Here is a 19825-nt window from a genome sequence, read left to right as displayed (position 1 = left end):
AGTTGTTCTATCCATACGTCTCTCTAGGAGCTGTTTATGTCATCAACCTGTTTTAAAAACAAAAAGTAGTGGTCATGTCACCTCTTACTCCTCTCTACAAACGTGGAAAATTTTAAGGACTTAAGCCTTTCCATGTAACTCAGCTCTTCATTCCAGAGCCCAGTTTATTGCTCTCCTCTGGGTCTTCTATTGTAGCTTTTTGTGCTTCTTTAGGTGCAGTCACCAAACCTGAGAAGCATATTTTACTTTTGGCTTCATGTGAGATATGACCAGCTTGCTGAGTATTCCCTTATCCATGAACATAAACCCAATTCTAATATTTGCTAGCAGACAGTTCCTCTCAATTATTCTACCAAGGTGGAACTCTAGTGACAGGGTTGGGTGCTGTCGATTTTGAAGACTTTCTCATACACAGGCTCCTGCAGTTTACTGCCTACATTAGTGATGATGTCATCATCCCAAATGCTCTCAGGTAAGTACAAACTCTATGACACATACTCTCTTTGATCTTGGATGGAGCAGCTGGCCATTTCCAGGCTCAGATTACCAACACTGGTCAGTATTTCCCTCACATCTGTAAAATGTTATCAAACACTCTCCCTTTGATAAAAACAATATTTGATTTTACTGACGGTGGAAGCTATTGGTATTATAAGAGGACCAATATTCTATGATATCATTACTGAGAAGTTGTACTGTATATAGGTATGAGGTAAAAGAAAATAGAAAGCTCAGGGCATGAACATCCAAGAAGGTGATAGAACACATCTGAGATCAAGAGAACTGAAGCAATATGGAATACCAGGAGCAATGTGCTACTATGAACAGAACCAAGAAATATGAAGCAGCCAGGGAAAACTATGGAATGGTTTGTGGGGCATGGATGTGGAAAGGAGGCTGTGGTTCTGGTGCATTACACATGAAGGTGAAAGAATGGGGTCTTGTCTTTGTCTGTTCCTGGCACTTCCTAGCTAATGCAGGAAATGGCAGACAAGTGCAAGAGAAAAATCGTATCAAGGCCTTTCATTTCACTAAGCACATATCAGATCAATTTTGAAGTTTGTTATGCCCACTTATAAGCTGATGCAATCCTCCATATTTTTCATTTCCCTTATGGTCGTTACATCATCTACAAACACACTGAAGTAAGAGTCCATACCTTGTAGCAAGTCATTCACATTGACAAGAGGAGTAATGGGCCCAAAAGAAAACCCCTGAAGCATTCTGCTGTGACTTCATCCATTTTGAAAAAGCTCCTGTGACATGTCTTCCTTGTTCCCTTTCACTTAGATAATCTATTCAGTGAAGGACTCTCTCCATTATTCCTACCTGGTGATCCAGCTTCTTAAACAGCCTTACATGCGATATAGTGTTTTATGCTGTCTGGTAGTCCAGATACAAAAAATCCAACCAGCCTTCCCTTTCATCAAATACAGAGCTCACTCACTTGTAGAAATGTAAGAAGAGCATTGCACATGACCTCTCCGTAAAACCATGCTGTCTCTCACTTAGGTAATTTCTCCTCTATGGAAACTAGTCCATTTGCTTTCTGACTGTCTTTTCCAGACTTACAGACCACATCAGTCAGGAAGATGTGTCTAAGGTTCATTGCCTCTTCCCAGTCTCCTTTCTTATAAATAGGTGTGATGTTTGTCTTTTCCAATCCTCTGACACTTTACCTTTATTTAGTGACATCTTCAATGGTATTTCAAGCAGTTAGTCCAATGTATCTGCACATATCTTCAACACATGTTCCCTTCCTCTCATGCATTCCCACTGTAAGGGGCCTACAAGTCTAGTGCCTCTAAAGGGGCTATGAAAAAAAACCAAAACCTAGGAATAAAACTAGTGAAAAAGCAAGAGAGAAAGGGAACAGTAATGTAAGAGATACATCACCACATACAATGAATAAGACAATAATTTCAAAATAATAAATAACCAACTTTGTTCAAATAATATGAATCTATCTACCTATATCTCTGATATCCACTCCCTTTGGGAACTCCCTGAAGTAGGTGGCCATGGGAAAAGAGACTCCATAACTGGTGAACTCCGATGTCACTCTTTAGCTTTTACCCTTAAGAGGCCACTGACAGAGGGCAACTCTCAAATAGTGTTTCCAAAGGCTCCTACCTAATGTTCCTACCAGCTACTTCTACCTTATGCTCCTACCTTCTTTTTCTACTTACTGTTTCTACCGAATGCTTCTATCTACCATTCCATCCTACTACTTCTATCAACTGCTCCTACAATTTCGTCAAAAAGGAAGGGTTAGTGCTTAGTTCTCACCTGAAGGAAATTTAGTTACGAAAAATGAATTGTGTGAGTTAAGTGTTGTCAAGTGTTGTGTCCGATAAGGAGAGATAGTACATTTGCAGGCAGAAAGCCAGCACTCTGTCTATGAGTGAGGTAGAGAGAGAAGATAGCTATCTGGGTCAGAGGAGTGCAACTTGACAACCACTGAAGTGCTGACCTTCCCAATATCCAAGGTAGTGGGAGGGTAATATACCTCATTGGTAAGATACCTCCCAGGTCAGTGGCTGCCTAGCATCTACTACCTACCACTAATTAAGTAACTTGGTGCTACTTCAGTCCATAACACTCTCATCAAATCATACAAGGATATTCATCCATCATGGGTAAGAGAATAAGGCAAATGAAAAACTTCTGGCTGTTCAATTTAAGATCAAAGACAATTTTGTGTTGAATTGTGAGCAATGAACCTGGCAGCATGGGAGATGATGATGGCATTGCTAATGCAAGGTTGCTGGTTGATCAAGGGTTGGTTCAGAACCAAGTGAGCGAGCTGCTACCAATGAGAGGGTGGTTTAGTGATGAGTGAAGGGTAGTCACCTGAAAAGAAGGCAGGGGATTTGAGCACCATAACCTCCAGACATCTTATGGATTCTTTCAAGCTCATAAAGCTCAAGCTCCCTGGTACTATACCCCCTTAATTAATGGCTGCCTAGCAACTACTATCTACCACCATATAATAGAAAATGAGTTAGTGCTTCTTCAGTCCATAACACTTTCATCAAATCATTAGAGGATATTCATCCATCACAGGTAGAAGAAGCATGCAAATAAAAAAATTAAGGCTCCTCCATTCAAGATCAAAGAGAATTCTGTGTTGAATGGTTAGTAAAGAACCTGGCAGCATGACAGATGGTGATGCAATTGCTAATACAAAGGGTAGGTCCAGGACCAAGGGAGCAGGCTGCTATCAATGAGAGGGTGGTTAAGCAAGGAGTAAGAGGAAGTCACCTTAGCAAAAGGCAGGAGATTTGTGTGCCATAACCCCCACACATCCTATGGATTCTCTCAAGCTCATTAGACATTCTGACCCTCGAAAATACAGGTCCCTCTTCATTTGTAGATGAGGGACATCTGAAATGTTACACAGCTTCCCTGATGCCACATCCAGAATTTATGAAGCCGGAGAGAAGAAAATATCAAAAGAATTTCTCACTTCATCTTAACAACAAATAATCTAACATTACTATTTCTGTACAAACCGAATTTTTTTTCTATGTCAGCTGAGATGGCACGGGCAGCTGAGGTCCTAATCAAGACCATCCCTTTAATGCTAGTTACATATATATCATAGCTTGGGCTAGTTACCTATTTCATCAACCAAACCCTAGAGGTGGTGTTTCTAAATAACTTATGTTTCTAAATCTTATCTAGCATTTACTTCAAAGCCATACTATCAATTCTCCATCCTCTAATACTTTACCTACAAAGAAATCAAAGAAATAAAGGACAAAATCATTACCATCCAAGCCTGAACAAATTAAACCTCCACTTCTTATTTTATGCTATTAAAAAAGAAGCAAGTTATGTTAGCAAACACCTTAATACCTTGGTTGCTCCTAACCAATATACAACTTATACTGACAACATCTAAACACCTTGGCTGCCCCTATGGAACATGCCACATAGTCTGAAAACATCTAAAAGCCTTGATTGCCCCTTAGGAATATACCACCAGTCTAAAAATATCTATGTACATGGAATTATGAGAAATAGTGATTTGATGTGTGACAAAAAAAATAGAAAAAAAAAGAAGATATAACCTACTTATAAACTGACCTTTCATCTTTTGGGTGAACTGCCACAGCTGTATCCCCTAGCATAGTTTCAATTCGAGTAGTTGCAACAATTATACGGTCTTCAGAATTTTCTACTTGATATGCAAATGAGATTAGCACTCCAAATTCTACTTTATCCTTATAGCCTGGGACTGGTAATTCTGTACGTCCAGGGAGCTCCTTCTTCTCAACCTGTGAACATGATGTCCAGACATGAAAATTCACAACATCCACATAAAATTCTTTAGCACACACACACATATTCCACAGAGGTATCTTTTTTACAAATTCTCTATAAAGTCAGGCGTTAAACTCTAAACCTCTTTACTCATGACAGTGTTGTTAGAGGTAATCTGTTGGTGATCTTAAATAATGAACACAGTAACAATAACCTAGCCAGACATACCAAATATATACATCAATAAGTTTCTTACAACTGACAATCAATTCTTGATAATCGAGGCTACAATCATTAACTGAAGTATCAACTGCTGAAACATCCCGTAACTGCCAAGAAGTGGCTGTCAGAACCATTCCAGTTAAAAGCCAAGGATGTGAAGGATCAATCAAAAGTCACAATTCCAAGCAAAACTAAGCTACCCCAACCCACCCCACAAGTAAGACACATAAAATCCACTTACTGCCCCTACACATCAGCTCCTGAACACACCTTGTCAAACAAAGGAGTAAAGCTGGAATCTTAATGCAGCTATTAACTGCTAGTGGGCACCTCCAAATCAAAAGAGATGGAGTATTTTGATTATTTGCTATTTTACTATGTATGATGATAAGCACAGACTCATTCTCACTCAAGTTATGTTCTAGTTACTGATGTTTCAAAGGTAGATTTGGCATAAGTGTGTACTAAATGAAGGTTCCTCCATTTCTTTGACCTAATAGTTCACTCCACAATCAATTTACTGCAACATCCTCCTGTTCTTAGAAAACAGAGACTAATACCTAGGAGGGATATACAAGACTATATCTAGGTATGGTATGAGGTGGCTAAGAATAAGAAAACAGTAATAGCACTTCTTATTCTCAACCCATGAGATATGGGATAAATTCAAAAGTTGGAGTTGGATGACTAAGTGTTAGGCACTATGTTAGCTAGAATGGTAACTATGCTGTCAAAAACTTTACATACTGATTCTTCTTACTTGGGAGGTTATTATCATACTTAATCACTGTTTCCCATGTCAGTGAGGTAGTGCCAGGAAACAGATGAAGAACGGCTCATCCAATCATATACATACATATATATATATATATATTCATTTATTTATTTTATTCATTTTGCTTTGTTGCTGTCTCCCGCGTTTGCGGGGTAACGCAAGGAAACAGACGAAAGAAATGGCCCAACCCACTCCCATACACAATGTATATACATACACATCCACACACGCAAATATACATACCTATACATCTCAATGTACACGTATATATACACACACAGACACATACATATATACCCATGCACACAATTCACACTGTCTGCCTTTATTCATTCCCATCGCCACCTCGCCACACACGGAATACCATCCCCCTCCCCCCTCATGTGTGTGAGGTAGCACTAGGAAAAGACAACAAAGGCCCCATTCGTTCACACTCAGTCTCTAGCTGTCATGCAATAATGCCCGAAACCACAGCTCCCTTTCCACATCCGGGCCCCACACAACTTTCCATGGTTTACCCCAGACGCTTCACATGCCCTGATTCAATCCACTGATAGCACGTCGAACCCAGTATACCACATCGATCCAATTCACTCTATTCCTTGCCCTCCTTTCACCCTCCTGCATGTTCAGGCCCCAATCACTCAAAATCTTTTTCACTTCATCTTTCCACCTCCAATTTGGTCTCCCACTTCTCCTCGTTCCCTCCACCTCCGACACATATATCCTCTAGGTCAATCTTTCCTCACTCATTCTCTCCATGTGCCCAAACCATTTCAAAACACCCTCTTCTGCTCTCTCAACCACACTCTTTTTATTACCACACATCTCTCTTACCCTTACATTACTTACTCGATCAAACCACCTCACACCACACATTGTCCTCAAACATCTCATTTCCAGCACATCCACCCTCCTGCGCACAACTCTATCCATAGCCCACGCCTCGCAACCATTCAACATTGTTGGAACCACTATTCCTTCAAACATATCCATTTTTGCTTTCCGAGATAATGTTTATTTATTTATTTATTTTGCTTTGTCGCTGTCTCCCACGTTTGCGAGGTAACGCAAGGAAACAGACGAAAGAAATGGCGCAACCCACCCCCGTACACATGTATATACATACACGTCCACACATGCAAATATACATACCTATACATCTCAATGTACACATATATATACACAAACAGACATATACATATATACACATGTACATAATTCATACTGTCTGCCCTTATTTATTCCCATCGCCACCTCACCACACAAGTAATAACATCCCCCTCCCCCCTCATGTGTGCGAGGTAGCGCTAGGAAAAGACAACAAAGGCCCCATTCGTTCACACTCAGTCTCTAGCTGTCATGTAATAATGCCCGAAACCACAGCTCCCTTTCCACATCCAGGCCCCACACAACTTTCCATGGTTTACCCCAGACACTTCACATGCCCTGATTCAATCCATTGACAGCACGTCGACCCTGGTATACCACATCGATCCAATTCACTCTATTCCTTGCCCGCCTTTCACCCTCCTGCATGTTCAGGCCCCAATCACTCAAAATCTTTTTCACTCCATCTTTCCACCTCCAATTTGGTCTCCCACTTCTCCTCGTTCCCTCCACCTCTGACACTTATATCCTCTTGGTCAATCTTTCCTCACTCATTCTCTCCATGTGACCAAACCATTTCAATACACCCTCTTCTGCTCACTCAACCATGCTCTTTTTATCTACACACATCTCTCTTACCCTTACATTACTTACTCAATCAAACCACCTCACACCACATACTGTCCTCAAACATCTCATTTCCAGCACATCCACCCTCCTGTGCACAACTCTATCCATAGCCCACGCCTCACAACCATACAACATTGTTGGAACCACTATTCCTTCAAACATACCCATTTCTGCTTTCCAAAATAATGTTTATTTATTTATTTATTTTGCTTTGTCGCTGTCTCCCACGTTTGCGAGGTAATGCAAGGAAACAGATGAAAGAAATGGCGCAACCCACCCCCGTACACATGTATATACATACACGTCCACACACGCAAATATACATACCTATACATCTCAATGTACACATATATATACACAAACAGACATATACATATATACACATGTACATAATTCATACTGTCTGCCCTTATTTATTCCCATCGCCACCTCACCACACAAGTAATAACATCCCCCTCCCCCCTCATGTGTGCGAGGTAGCACTAGAAAAAGACAACAAAGGCCCCATTCGTTCACACTCAGTCTCTAGCTGTCATGTAATAATGCCCGAAACCACAGCTCCCTTTCCACATCCAGGCCCCACACAACTTTCCATGGTTTACCCCAGACACTTCACATGCCCTGATTCAATCCACTGACAGCACGTCGACCCCAGTATACCACATCGATCCAATTCACTCTATTCCTTGCCCGCCTTTCACCCTCCTGCATGTTCAGGCCCCGATCACTCAAAATCTTTTTCACTCCATCTTTCCACCTTCAATTTGGTCTCCCACTTCTCCTCGTTCCCTCCACCTCTGACACATATATCCTCTTGGTCAATCTTTCCCCACTCATTCTCTCCATGTGCCCAAACCATTTCAAAACACCCTCTTCTGCTCTCTCAACCACGCTCTTTTTATTTACACACATCTCTCTTACCCTTACATTACTTACTCGATCAAACCACCTCACACCACATACTGTCCTCAAACATCTCATTTCCAGCACATCCACCCTCCTGTGCACAACTCTATCCATAGCCCACACCTCGCAACCATACAACATTGTTGGAACCACTATTCCTTCAAACATACCCATTTTTGCTTTCCGAGATAATGTTCTCGACTTCCAAACATTCTTCAAGGCTCCCAGGACTTTCGCCCACTCTCCCACCATATGATTCACTTGCGCTTCCATGGTTCCATCCGCTGCCAGATCCACTCCCAGATATCTAAAACACTTTACTTCCTCCAGTTTTTCTCCATTCAAACTTACCTCCCAATTGACTTGACCCTCAACCCTACTGTACCTAATAACCTTGCTCTTATTCACATTTACTCTTAACTTTCTTCTTTCACACACTTTACCAAACTCATTCACCAGCTTCTGCAGTTTCTCACATGAATCAGCCACCAGCACTGTATCATCAGCGAACAACAACTGACTCACTTCCCAAGCTCTCTCATCCCCAACAGACTGCATACTTGCCCCTCTTTCCAAAACTCTTGCATTCACCTCCCTAACAACCCCATCCATAAACAAATTAAACAACCATGGAGACATCACACACCCCTGCCGCAAACCTACATTCACTGAGAACCAATCACTTTCCTCTCTTCCTACACGTACACATGCCTTACATCCTCGATAAAAACTTTTCACTGCTTCTAACAACTTGCCTCCCACACCATATACTCTTAGTACCCTCTTAGTATCCTCTTTGTCAATCTTTTCTCACTCATTCTCTCCATGTGACCAAACCATTTCAATACACCCTCTTCTGCTCTCTCAACCACACTCTTTTTATTACCACACATCTCTCTTACCCTTTCATTACTTACTCGATCAAACCCCTTCACACCATATATTGTCCTCAAACATCTCATTTCCTACACATCCACTCTCCTCCGCACAACCCTATCTATAGCCCACACCTCGCAACCATATAACATTGTTGGAACCACTATTCCTTCAAACATACCCATTTTTGCTTTAAGAAATAATGTTCTCGCCTTCCACACATTCTTAAATGCTCCAAGAACTTTCACACCCTCCCCCACCCTATGATTCACTTCCGCTTTCATGGTTCCATCCACTGCCAAATCCACTCCCAGATGCCTAAAACACTTCACTTCCTTCAGTTTTTCTCCATTCAAACTTACCTCCCAATTGACTTGTCCCTCAACCCTACTGTACCTAATAACCTTGTTCTTGTTCACATTTACTCTCAACTTTCTTCTTTCACACACTTTACCAAACTCAGTCACCAGCTTCTGCAGTTTCTCACAAGAAGCAACCACCAGTGCTGTATCATCAGCGAACAACAACTGACTCACTTCCCAAGTCCTCTCATCCACAACAGACTGCATACTTGCCCCTCTTTCCAAAACTCTTGCATTCACCTCCCTAAAACACCATCCATAAACAGATTAAACAACCATGGAGACATCATGCAACCCTGCCACAAACTGACATTCATTGAGAACCAATCACTTTTCTTTCTTCCTACTTGTACACATGCCTTACATCCTCGATAAAAACTTTTCACTACTTCTAGCAACTTGCCTCCCACACCATATACTCTTAATACCTTCCACAGAGCATCCCTACCAACTCTTATCATATGCCTTCTCCAGATCCATAAATGCTACATACAAACCCATTTATTTTTCTAAGTATTTCTCACATACATTCTTCAAAGCAAACACCTGATCCACACATCCTCAACCACTTCTGAAACCACACTGCTCTTCCTCAATCTGATGCTCTGTACATGCCTTCATCCTCTCAATCAATACCCTCCCATATAATTTCCCAGGAATACTCAACAAACTTATACCTCTGTAATTTGAACACTCACCTTTCTCCCCTTTGCCTCTGTACAATGGCACCATGCGGGCATTCCGCCAATCATCAGGCACTTCACCATGAGCCATACATACAATGAATATCCTCACCGACCAGTCAACACAGTCAACCCCCTTTTCAATAAATTCCACTGCAATACCATCCAAACCCGCCGCCTTGCCGGCTTTCATCTTCCACAAAACTTTCACTACCTCTTCTCTGTTTACCAATATACTTATCCATAGATGATGCCTCCATCCATTCCCGTTGCCACCCCACCACACACAAAATAGCATCCCCCCCACCCTCACCCAGCGAAGCAGCACCAGGAACTGACAAAAAAGGCCACATTTGTTCACACTCAGTCTCTAGTTGTCATGTGCAATGCACCAAAACCACAGATCCCTTTCCACATCCAGGCTCCACAAACTTTTCCATGGTTTACCCCAGACGCTTCACATGCCCTGGTTCAGTCCATTGACAGTATGTCGACCCTAATACATCACATCATTCCAATTCACTCTATTCCTCGCACACCTCTCACCTTCCTGTATGTTCAGGCCCCAATTGCTCAAAGTCTTCTTCACTTCATCCTTCCACCTCCAATTTGGTCTCCCACTTCTCCTTGTTCCCTCCACCTCTGAAAAACATATTCTCTTTGTCAATCTTTCCTCACTCATTCTCTCCATATGTCCATGCCATTTCAACACAATGTCCTCTGATCTCTCAACGACTCTTTTTATTTCCACACATCTCTCTTACCCTTTCATTACTTACTTGATCAAACCACCTCACACCACCTATCGTCCTCAAACATTTCATTTCCAACACATCCACCCTCCTTCGTACAACCACATCTATAGCCCATGCCTCGCAACCATATAACATTGTTGGAAGTACTATTCCTTCAAACATACCCATTTTGGGAGGTTACTACCATATTATCCTAAAAATGCCTAAAACAACAATTTCTACATGCTTGAAATATGAGGATGTCAGAAGTGTTGAAGAGCCAACAAATAGCTGCATCACTTCATCACGTTCTACTTGTGAATATTTTAGGGGATGGTAGTCCTGTTCTTATCACATGTAATAAGTTACTCAGCCAGAACATAACTCCTTATCTGAGCTTCTATGTATTCCTTATTAGGAATTATCTCAACTTGCGCTTCTCAGCACATTCACATCCAAGTCTTTCCTTAGCATGCTTGTCAATTAAAACAATCCAATATATTTCCTACTTTCCACCTTTCCTTTTCACCCACATATACTTATTAATATCCATTTCAAACAAGGTATCCTATTCAACAGTCTTTTTTGGCACACAACCCTATGAGCTGTTCATCAATTTCATTCAAAACACTGGATAATCCATTCTCTCAAACTATACCTTTAACTGCTACTTGGGGTACAAAACCGAGTTCACAGTAACCTATATTCTCATCAACTTCTTTTCACTGTTAAGCAGAATCTTGACTGAAGATCTATAAAAGAAGTGATAGCAAGATACCTCAATATCTGAGATGGCGGACTTGAGAGTGCAGGACCAATTGACGAGTCGATTAGACCTGTAAATAGTCCCATCCTCATGCATTCTTACAAATGCCTCCTTCACAGCTTCCTGAGGTCCAGAATCCATTGTAAAAGAAACACGATCCCAATCGAGTGAAGATCCCATTTTTTCCAGCTGGTGGTAGATACGATCACCCTTCCTGGAAAATGAAAACAATATATTCTGAAAAATGACAAACTCCTGCTTTAAGTGAACAATATATGAATCACAGAAATACAAGCCTATAGCCTGACCAAATCAGAGAAGTCACACTTAACCTAATAATAACAAACAATTCTCCCTTAAACATTTTCTATCCATTCAAACACTTCACCTTCACTCTTTACATGCCTCCCCAAACTCACATACACTTTAGTTTTCTGAAATTTAAATATATCATTGTCCTTCTTATCACCTTCATTGCAATAAATATCTCTCTCCCTCAAACCTATTCTATACCCTTTTAACTATTAATCCTACTGTTACAGTACCAAACCCATACCCCTTAATCATCAACCCAATTTGGCTATTCCCAGTGCTCTCTCTCAAAGGAATACAAAGAAATACAAAGTAATTTAAACATCGACTGACAACTGGGTCCTTTTGAAGCTGTTTGTAATAGTGGAAGATATCAAAGACTCAAACTCAGTTTGGTAAAAGTTAGTTGATAGAGGATAACCTGCAAATTGTCAGAGACTAAGGAGGTGCAAATAATCAAATCGAGGACTTGAAGCAAAGTATTTATCAAGTCTGTTCTTAAGTACATCTACAGTATTGCTTTCAACCAGTCTAATTGGCAAAACATTCTATATGTTAACAATCATGTAGAAAAAAGTACTTCACCTCATTCAAGGTAAAATGTTTGCCCATGAGTTTATATCCATTATATCTATTCCTTATACATAATCACTGTTTCCCATGTCAGAAAAGTAGCACCACGAAATAGATGAAGAATGGCCCGTCCACTCATACACACACATATATACATAAATGCCCACATATGCACATACATATACATATCACATTTTATTCATTATACTTTGTTGCTGTCTCCACATCAGCGAGGCAGTGCACGGAAACAGACAAAAGAATGGCTCAACCCACCCACATACACATGTATAAACATACACGTCCACACACACACATATACATACCTATACATCTCAACGTATACATATAAATACACACACAGACGTATACATATATGCACACGTAACATAATTCATACTGTCTGCCTTTATTCATTCCCGTCCCCACCCCGCTACACATGAAATGACAACCCCCTCCCCCCTCATGTGCGCGAGGTAGCACTTGGAAAAGACAACAAAGGCCACATTCGTTCACACAGTCTCTAGCTGTCATGTATAATGCACCAAAACCACAGCTCCCTTTCCACATCCAGGCCCCACACAACTTTCCATGGTTTACCCCAGATGCTTCACATGCCCTGGTTCAATCCAATGACAGCATCTCAACCCCGGTATACCACATCGTTCCAATTCACTCTATTCCTTGCATGCCTTTCACCCTCCTGCATGTTCAGGCCCCGATCACTCAAAATCTTTTTCACTCCATCTTTCCACCTCCAATTTGGTCTCCCACTTCTCCTCGTTCCCTCCACCTCTGACACATATATCCTCTTGGTCAATCTTTCCTCACTCATTCTCTCCACGTGACCAAACCATTTCAAAAAACCCTCTTCTGCTCTCTCAACCACACTCTTTTTATTACCACACATCTCTCTTACCCTATTATCACTTACTTGATCAAACCACCTCACACCACATATTGTCCTCAAACATCTCATTTCCAGCACATCCACCCTCCTCCGCACAACTCTATCTATAGCCCATGCCTTGCAACCATATAACATTGTTGGAACCACTAATCCTTCAAACATACCTATATTTGCTTTCCAAGATAACGTTCTCGACTTCCACACATTTTTCAACGCTCCCAGAACTTTCGCCCCCTCCCCCACCCTGATTCACTTCTGCTTCCATGGTTCCATCCACTGCCAAATCTAACTCCTAGATATCTAAAACACCTCACTTCCTCCAGTTTTTCTCCATTCAACTTACATCCCAACTGACTTGTCCCTCAACTGTACTGTATCTAATAACCTTGCTCTTATTCACATTTACTCTCAGCTTTTTTCTTTCACACACTTTACCAAACTCAGTCACCAGCTTCTGCAGTTTCCCACAGGAATCAGCCAGCAGTGCTGTATCATCAGTGAACAACAACTGACTCACTTCCCAAGCTCTCTCATCCACAACAGACTGCATACTTGCCCCTCTTTGCATTCACATCTCTAACAACCCCATCCATAAACAAATTAAACAACCATGGAGACATCATGCACCCCTGCCACAAACCAATATTCACTGAGAACCAATCACTTTTCTCTCTTCCTACTCGTACACATGCCTTGCATCCTCGATAAAAACTTTTCACTGCTTCTAACAATTTGCCTCCCACACCATATATTCTTTATACTTTCCACAGAGCATCTCTATCAACTCTTATCATATGCCTTCTCCAGATCCATAAATACTACATACAAATCCATTTGTTTTTCTAAGTATTTCTCACATACATTCTTCATACCAAACACCTGATCCACACATCCTCTACCACTTCTGAAATCACACTGCTCTTCCCCAATCTGATGCTCTGTACATGCCTTCACCCTCTCAATCAATACCCTCCCATATAACTTCCCAGGAATACTCAACAAACTTATACCTCTGTAATTTGAGCACTCACTTTTATCCCGTTTGCCTTTGTACAATGGCACTATGCAAGCATTCCGCCACTCCTCCAGTCAACAATACAGTCATCCCCTTTTTTAATAAATTCCACTGCAATACCATCCAACGTATACATATATATATATATACATACACATACACAGACATTAGATACATAAACATGTGCATATTCATACATGCTTGCCTTCATCCGCTCCTGTCACTACCTGGCCCCAAAAAGAAACAGCATCGCTACCCTTGTTTCAGCGAGGCAGCACCAGGAAAACAGGCATAAAGACCACATTCATTCACAGTCTCTACCTGTCATGTGTAATGCACCAAAACCACTGCTCCCTATCCACACCAGGCCTCACAGACCTTTCCATGGTGTATCCTACGCACATCACATGTCCTGGTTTAGTCCATTGACAGCACATCAACCTCAATACACCACATCATTCCAGTTAACTCTATTCCTTACATGCCTATCACCCCCTTGTATGTTCAGGCCCCAATCGCTCAAAATCTTTTTCATTCCATCCTTCAACCTCCAATTTGGTCTCCCACTTCTTGTTCCCTCTACCTCTGACACATATATCCTCTTTGTCCCTCACTCGTTTTCTCCATACATCCAGTCATTTCAAATTACCCTCTTCTGCTCTCTCAACCATATCCTTTTCATTTCCACACATCTCTCTTTCCCTTACATTACTTAATCAAACCACCTCATACCACATATTGTCCTCAAACATTTCACTTCCAACACATCCACCCTCCTCTGTACAACCCTATCTATGGCCCATGCCTCACAACCATATAACATTGGTGAAACTACTATTCCTTCAAACATACTAATTTTTGCTCTCCAAGATAACGTTCTCGCCTTCCACACATTCTTCATCTCTCCCAGAACCTTCGCCCCCTACCCCACCCTGTGACTCCCTTCTGCTTCCATGGTTCCTTCCGCTGCTAAGTCCACTCCCACATATCTAAAAACACTTCACTTCCTCTAATTTTCTCCATTCAAACTTACATCCCAGTTAACTTGTCCCTCAACCCTACTGAACCTTATGACCTTAATCTTATTCACATTTACTCTCAACTTTCTCCTTTCACACACTTTTCCAAACTCAGTCATCAACCTCTGCAGTTTCTCACATGAATCAGCCACTAGAGCTGTATCATCAGCAGACAACAATTGACACTTCTCAGGCCTCTCATCCACAACAGACTGCATACTTGCCCCTCTCTCCAAAACTCTTTGCATTTACCTCCCTAACCACCCCATCCATAAACGAATTAAATAACCATGGGGACATTACACACCCCTGCTACAGACCAACATTCACTGGGAACCAATCACTCTTCTCTCTTCCTACTCGTACACATGCCTTACATCCTTGGTAAAAACTTTTCACTGCTTCTAACTACTTACCTCCCACACCATATACTCTTAAAACCTTCCACAAAGCATTTCTATCAACCCTGTCATATGACTTCTCCAGATCAATAAATGCTACATACAAATCCATCTGTTTTTCTAAGTATTTCTCACGAACGCTCTTCAAAGCAAACACCTGATTCACACATTCTCTACCACTTCTGAAACCACACTGCTCTTCCCCAGTCTGATGCTGTGTACATACCTTCGCCCTCTCAATCAATACCCTCTCATACAATTTCCCAGGAATACTCAACAAACTTATGCCTCTGTAATTTGAACACTCACCTTTATCCCCTTTGCCTTTGTACAATGTCAATATGCATGCATTCCACCAATCCTCAGGCACTTCACCATGGTCCATACCTACATTGAGTATCCTTACCAACCACTCAACAACACATTCACCCCCCCTTTTTTTTTATAAATTCCACGGCAATACCATCCAAACCCGCCGCCTTGCCAGATTTCATCTTCCACAAAGCTTTCACTACCCCTTCTCTCTTTACCAAATCATTCTCCATAACCCTTTCACTTTGTACAACACCCAGACCAACACATCCCATATCTGCCACTCTATCGTCAAACACATTCAACAAACCTTCAAAATACTCACTCCATCTCCTTCTCACTCCATCACTATCTGTCATCACTTCCCCACTTGCTCCCTTCACCGATGTTCCCATTTGTTCTTGTCTTACGCACACTGTTTATTTCCTTCCAAAACATCTTTTTATTCTCCCTAAAATTTAATGATACTCCCCATTAATATGAGTAAAATCGGGTAAAGCAAGTATTAAGTAAAGTGATAAATCACGACTATCAAAGACTTTGACAATTTTGAATACTTGTATCCTTTCCCTCTTAAACCCTCTCTTTTCTAAGCTAAACAGATTCAAGTCATTTAATCTACTCTTATAGGATTAGTTTCTCATTCCAGGAATCATCTTTGCAGCTCGACACCATAATCTCCATTTTGTATTTCTTTTTTAGGTACGATGACCAAAGCTGAACATAATATTTAAGAAGTGGACAAACCAATGAATCCAACAATTATGTTCACTCTTTTCACTGCTTTGTGCTCTGCTTTACTTGGTTTATGATCACAAGAAATATAATGCTCACGTCTTTTTCCTCATTTACCTTTTGTAATTCAGGAAATTCATACTTTGCACTTATCGATATCAAAATTTACTTACCATCTATGAGCCCAGTCCATCAGTGTGTCTATGTCAGTTTAAAAGCTGTAGACGTTCAAGTTCATTTGCTGGTCTATTTCCCAGCTTTGTATCTTCTGCAAATTTTGATAGCTTGTAATGAAGCCCATTTTCAATATCTTTAAAATGTATAAGAGAACTGTTCTCAAGACTGAACCTTGTGGCACTCCACTTATTATGTCTAACCAGTCTGAGGCTTGACCATTAATCACAACTATTTTTTTTACAGCCAGTCAACCAATTTTCTATCCACTCAGGCACAACCCCATCAATGCCATATGACAGTTTTTGTCAGTAACTTCTGATGTGGAACCTCATTGAAAGCATCTTCAAAATATAGAAATATAATATCAACTGCTTTAATTTCATCATACTTATTGATTATATAATAAAAGAAATCTAGCTGGTATGTTGGATATAACCAATTTCGTTGAAAACCATCATAGGAATCACATATCAAGTGGTGGTACTCTAAATGGTCCACAATTCTATTTTGAATGATGGTTTCCTTAAGTTTTCCAACTACAGATGTAAACTTATTAGGATGATAATTCCCTGGGAGTGACTCATTACCCTTCTTGAATATTGGTGTCACATTAGCAAACTTCTATCAGTAACTGTTTCAAAGAATGTGACTTTTTGAAAAGGGTAGTCAAGGGCTTAACTATCTCATCTTTTGCCTGTTTCATTGTTATCAGATAAAATCCATCCTGGCCTGATGTTATATCTCTCTTTGTCCTGTTTATTTCTGAAAGTATGTCTTTGGCTTTTTTGTCAATTTGTTGAAAAAACATTCACCTCTCTTAAAAATGAAACTGGATACAAGATATGGGTTGTGTCTGTGATTGTAAATATGAAAGAAAAAAGTCATTTACTCTTTTAGCCATGGCTTCACTGTCTTGAACCACGTCACCACTTTCCATAATTAATGGAGCTATCAAATAGGTGATGACTCTTTTGCTTCTAACATAACCATAAAACTCCTTAGGGTTTCTTTTGATATTTTCAGCAATATACACTTCATTCTGCCAATTACTTTGTCATAAAACTCCTTTACTTCCCTATGCAAATTCATATAGCTTCTATCTTAATGGTTATTGGATTCTCCGAGTTTCTTATGAGCTACTTTCTTAGACAAAAGGCACTTATTTCATCATTCCACTACCTTGGCTTCATTTCAGGAATATACCATCTAATATGTATTTCCACATATGTTCCCTTTACTGGTTTTATGGTTTAACTGAAGCTTTTCCAAGCTATATTCACATCATTTTCATTTACCATTTCATCCCATGTTTGCCTGTCCAGAGCGATGGGCAGATCATTAAAATCTCCATATCACTTATGTTCTTTTCTCATGTTAGTCACAAGCAAGCACTCAGACCTACTTTGCATATCCTTAATTTGCACACAGACCTATCTTCTCTACCTCATTACCTCCTTGCAAAATAACGGGTGAAAAACTTTACGGATAACCTTACTCATTCTTCCATTGCCAAACACGTTTGATGAATTCCTCACGCCCTAAATCATGGCGGGTTTTTCCTTCTTCACGTTTCAACTTTTTTTCTACTGCAACCTGTGTTGCAATACCAGCATGATCACATCCAGGTACCCACAATGTTGTGCGACTCTTCATTCTGTGCCTGTAAAGAACAACCATTTCTAACTTTATTTACACTTCTACAACAATCTCTTTTCACATTCAATCAAATCAAATTTGTTAGCAGACAGAGTAAATTCTTATCTTTCTAACTGATACACACCACCTACCTATGTGAACTTGTTTTCACATCTTGTTATCTTTACAAAATATGCACTTACAAACATACTTACCCTTCTAAAACATTACAAAACCTAATAGCATAATCAAAATGTTCTCTATATAGCACTTCCCACTTCCAAAGAAAGTAGACCTAAAAAAATCTCACCCTCAGTGTTTCATGAATGGAATTACAGGTTTGCAGCACATCACAGATAACAATCTATGGCAAATCCTAAACAGCTCCAGATCTTAGAGAGTTTATGAAATCAATATCATTCTAATGCCATCAAACAAATTATTGCAGACTTATGCATTAACCCTTAAATAGCACAAATAATCATATCATTATTTGCATAGCAGGAGAAGGGAATAATCATATATGAACTAAATGATGTTGGGAGCATGTCTAAGTGGGAAGAGTGTGGGACAATTGACTGTTTTTATACAATGGAAATATACATGCATTTCTCCAATCCTCAGGGACCTCACCATGATCCATACTTACAGTGAAAATCCTTACTAACTAATCAACTACACAGTCACACAATTTCTTAATAAATTCAACTGCAGGAGTGAATGATGTTACCATACACAAATTAAACAACCTGGTGTTACCTCACTGATGCAAGGGGTGGGAATGCTGTTTCCTGTGGGGCAGGGTGGCGCCAGGAATGGATCACTGTGAGCAAGTATGAACATGTATGTGAGAAATACTTACAAAAGTAGATGGATTTGTATGTAGCATTCATGGATATGGAGAAGGCATATGATAGGGCTGATGGAGATGCTTTGTGGAAGGTTTTAAGAGTATATATGGTGTGGGAGTTAAGTTGCAAGAAGCAGTGAAAAGTTTTTACCAAGGATGTAAGGCATGTGTACGAGTAGGAAGAGAGGAAAGTAACTGGTTCCCAGTGAATGTTGGTTTGCGGCAGGGGTGCATGTCTCCATGGTTCATTCATGGATATGGAGAAGGCATATGATAGGGCTGATGGAGATGCTTTGTGGAAGGTTTTAAGAGTATATGGTGTGGGAGTTAAGTTGCAAGAAGCAGTGAAAAGTTTTTACCAAGGATGTAAGGCATGTGTACGAGTAGGAAGAGAGGAAAGTAACTGGTTCCCAGTGAATGTTGGTTTGCAGCAGGGGTGCATGTCTCCATGGTTGCTTAAGGTTCTGGGAGCATTGAAGAATGTATGCAAGGCAAGAACGTTATCTCGAAGCAAAAATGGGTATGTTTGAAGGAATAGTGATTCCAACAATGATAT

At 40.5% G+C, this 19825-nt stretch overlaps 1 protein-coding gene across 2 annotated transcripts in view; it reads right to left on the bottom strand.

The window, feature by feature from the left end:
• ValRS (Valyl-tRNA synthetase) overlaps positions 1 to 19825 on the bottom strand; it is a 134988-nt gene that overhangs the window by 107532 nt on the left and 7631 nt on the right. For both annotated transcript variants that reach the window (XM_071692200.1, XM_071692201.1), the window contains exons 4-6: positions 18280 to 18444; positions 11346 to 11547; positions 4093 to 4283 (exon numbers count right to left, since the gene is read on the bottom strand). In XM_071692200.1, coding sequence (XP_071548301.1) covers positions 4093 to 4283; positions 11346 to 11547; positions 18280 to 18444 — 558 coding nt within the window. The remainder of the gene's footprint in view (positions 1 to 4092; positions 4284 to 11345; positions 11548 to 18279; positions 18445 to 19825) is intronic.

The sequence above is a fragment of the Panulirus ornatus genome, chromosome 52, assembly GCF_036320965.1.
Source record: "Panulirus ornatus isolate Po-2019 chromosome 52, ASM3632096v1, whole genome shotgun sequence".
Lineage (NCBI taxonomy): Eukaryota > Metazoa > Arthropoda > Malacostraca > Decapoda > Palinuridae > Panulirus > Panulirus ornatus.
This window is presented reverse-complemented; position numbering and strand designations above follow the sequence as displayed.